Genomic DNA, 3,248 nt, shown 5'->3' on the forward strand with positions numbered 1-3,248 from the left:
TGCGTCCTATGGCAGGAACAAGATGGTCTCGTGTGAGGGGTTGTAGGACGGGTTGATGGAGACCTGTTTTTGGCCGGCCTGTTGGGTCAGGACGTTGGGGCCGTCCAAGGGTGTTAAAAGTGGGGCTTTCTCGCTCGTCACTTTGTTTGGGGGCACCGGCATGTCTTGAGATGAGGTGGTGCCAATGTCTTGGATGCGGGGGCGGCGGGCCTGGTGATGGTAGCACGGTGCTCATGGGCAGAGACCGTGGCTCGATGCTGCCCGGTGGCCATGGCCGCAGAGGTGACGTGGTAGCCGTGATGTGGCATTCAATGACGGTAAGTGTTGGCCAAGATGAAAACCTCTTATGTCTTTAGATGAACCGGCGGCGCCGAAGCTCGTTCATTTTTAAAGGCGTCGTTGTAGCTCTGATTGTCCGTCGTGTTGCTTAAGGAGAAACTTTGGTCCTTGCATCAAATATGGTGACGCTTCGATGTCGTATCCTTTCAAAAGACGTCTCTTAAAACCCATGATTCGTTGTATGCGGTTTTAATTCTTTGCGGTGATCTGTTCATGATTAAGAGTAAAAGAGTAATATAACAAGGCAATTCCACTTGTTGTCTCCGGATGCATGACACACCACGAATCCATGCCTTAGAAAGGAAGAAAACAAACTTGATGTCGTTCCGTGCGCTGATCCCTGCTCACGGCTTTTAGACAAGTAACGTGTTCTCTTTTCCTCTGAGAGCGGCGTGTCTCTCGGCACGAGCGCGAGCAGTGGCGCCGTATCACGTCCGTGCAATCAAACAGTCGTACGTGTCTCCATTAGCTGCCGGAGGGGCTCTAGACAGGGCGGTCAAAGTCACACCCATCATCGATCAGCTAAACTCCACAGGGCAGGGCCCCAACGTGGCCCAGCTAAACCCCAGCGATCAATCCTTAACCCCACTGACTTGGCCTCGTCAAATTGCATATATAATGCCCCGAGCCTGGCACGCTCTCCCTTACCACCGCACAATCCATCCAACCAAACCTGGTTGACTTGCTTTCGCCATGTCATCGACGAGAGCGCGGCGGACCGGCGGCAGGCAGTTCGCGGTGGGCGGCCGGTGGCGGCACGTTGCGGTGGTGGACACGGGGTGCGGGTGCCGCCCGCGCCGGCCGAGGCTGCCGCTCATGAGCCTGCCGTCCTTCCTCAGGCCGTCGGTGACCAGGAGCGGCAGCAGCTCCCGGTCGTCATCCTTCTTCCCCTCCTCCGCCTCCACCGCGTCATCTGCCTCCGCCGCCACCTACTCCTCTTACTCCTCTAGTAACTATGCCAACTACCCACCCTCCGCCCACGTCTACAAGCACCACCAGGAGCCTGCGGTGCCCTACGGGGTCACGGCCAAGGCGTCGGCGCCGGTGCCGGCGCCGGTTGCGAGGAAGAAGGTGGGCAGCAAGGCTAAGAAGAGGCGCGAGAAGATGGCAGCGGCGGCCGAGGAGGAAGACGGGGAGGACGTCGGGGTGGCGGTAGAGAAGGAGTCGTCGGACCCCCGGGCCGACTTCCGTGACAGCATGGTGCAGATGGTGGTGGAGATGGGGCTCTGCGACTGGGATGGCCTCCGCTGCATGCTTCGCCGCCTGCTCGCCCTCAACGCGCCGCGCCACCACGCCGCCATCCTCGCAGCCTTCGCTGAGGTCTGCGCCCAGTTCGCCTCGGAGCCTCCTGCGCCGCCGCCTCCGGCATATCAGTACGACTACTACTACTGACGACTGACCATTCTCGGCAAGCCGGCCAGGTCGTCTGCTCGTGTACGGTTCTGTTATGTGTGGGGGCTAGTCTCGAGATCCTGGCACCACCTGGTGTACGCACCCCGGCCTGGGCGAGGTTACCGGGTGGTGATAGGATCTCCCGGAAGATAAGTTACTATAAGCTAGTAGTAAAAGAAACTTAGTATTAGTCGCAGTTTTATGTGTGGTCACTAGATCGTTTGGTGTTTTTCTTAATTTCTGCTTAGTGTTTCAGCGTGTTATTTCTAGATTTCTAGTGTCACATAATGTGTGTGCTTGTGTGGCCTTCGGTTTTGCATGAAGCTCACCAAGGAAGTTAGTTAATTAATCAGCTCAAATATGCAACTATTTGTGCCATAAGTATGATGTATTGTGGTGTGTTTATTATTATATGTATTTGGCACTTTCTTGTGTATGGTGACCGGTACTTTCCGATGTTTTCTCTTGAATACTTTTCGGTTTTCTATGTAGTCTTCACTAAACAACAAGCATTGCATCATCCGTTGTTTTTTCCTCTTGATTACTTACTAGTCCAAGAGCATAGTTAAGGGCCTAGGTTTCAAATTTCAACTGCAAAATATGGATACTTTCTCGTTTTTATTAACTTTGTCTAAAGTCAAACTTTATCAACTTTGTTCAAGCTTATAAGTGTGTGTGTGTGTATACACACCCCTAACAGTCGCATATAGAGAAACAAAGCCCCAACAGATCCCTTTTTGGAGCTGGAGATATGTTGGAAGCTCAGTTTGGTGAGGGCTCGATGCTGGCAGAATCTGTTTCGCGGACAACTGAGCTTGTGCAGGAATTGCTGGCTATGGAGAGACATCCAAACATTCTTTTTTAAGTAGGATGTATCCCTAGCCTCTTCACGTGGGCCATGCATGAGTCATTTTATGAATAAGCGTGGAGTCATCATCGCTACTTCTATCCCCTTGATGTACGGGTGCCGAATGTTCGAGCCTAATACCAAACACACATCACGCCAAAACCTAACATCTAATGCCGGATGCTCCACCCCACCCACATACCGGGGCTGGGACACAGCGGGTCGGCTCACTCACCGAGGCAGCCACCGTCCTCTTCCACCAAACCATACTAACGCATAAACCTTGCCAGCCTGCCGTCGATGCCACCATGGTGCCAGACAGCGCCACCACCCTGCGCTCGATCATCCAGCCGCATCCATCGATAATATCCTGTTGCACCATGCCGCCAATACTCGTCGTCATCAACGCGGTAGATACAACGTCGCACCAACTGGCAACCTCCACACCATCGCCATTGCTGGAATTACAAGGAGCCCATCACCCATAGCAATTCTCCCCCGAACACGAGGTCCTCCCAATGACGGCGCCTTCATGGAGAATACGACGCGTAGGACGCTGCAGCCGCCCAATCTAGATGAACTTTAGACTTTCGTCCGAGAGGAGTTCGGGGAGGGAGAGGACAGACCTCGGCTTTGCCTCCACGAAGGGTAACGACGTTGAGTGACGTCG

At 53.9% G+C, this 3,248-nt stretch overlaps 1 protein-coding gene across 1 annotated transcript; it reads left to right on the forward strand.

Moving 5' to 3' along the window:
- Positions 1–977: 977 nt before the first annotated feature.
- On the forward strand, positions 978–2,167 carry LOC123395336 (transcription repressor OFP8-like). The gene has a single exon (XM_045090322.1). It carries the CDS (start codon positions 1,033–1,035, stop codon positions 1,729–1,731), a length of 699 nt encoding a protein of 232 aa, XP_044946257.1. The 5' UTR covers positions 978–1,032; the 3' UTR covers positions 1,732–2,167.
- The last annotated feature ends 1,081 nt before the right edge of the window (positions 2,168–3,248 follow it).

The sequence above is a fragment of the Hordeum vulgare genome, chromosome 5H (genome assembly GCF_904849725.1).
Source record: "Hordeum vulgare subsp. vulgare chromosome 5H, MorexV3_pseudomolecules_assembly, whole genome shotgun sequence".
In the NCBI taxonomy this organism is placed as follows: Eukaryota; Viridiplantae; Streptophyta; class Magnoliopsida; order Poales; family Poaceae; genus Hordeum; species Hordeum vulgare.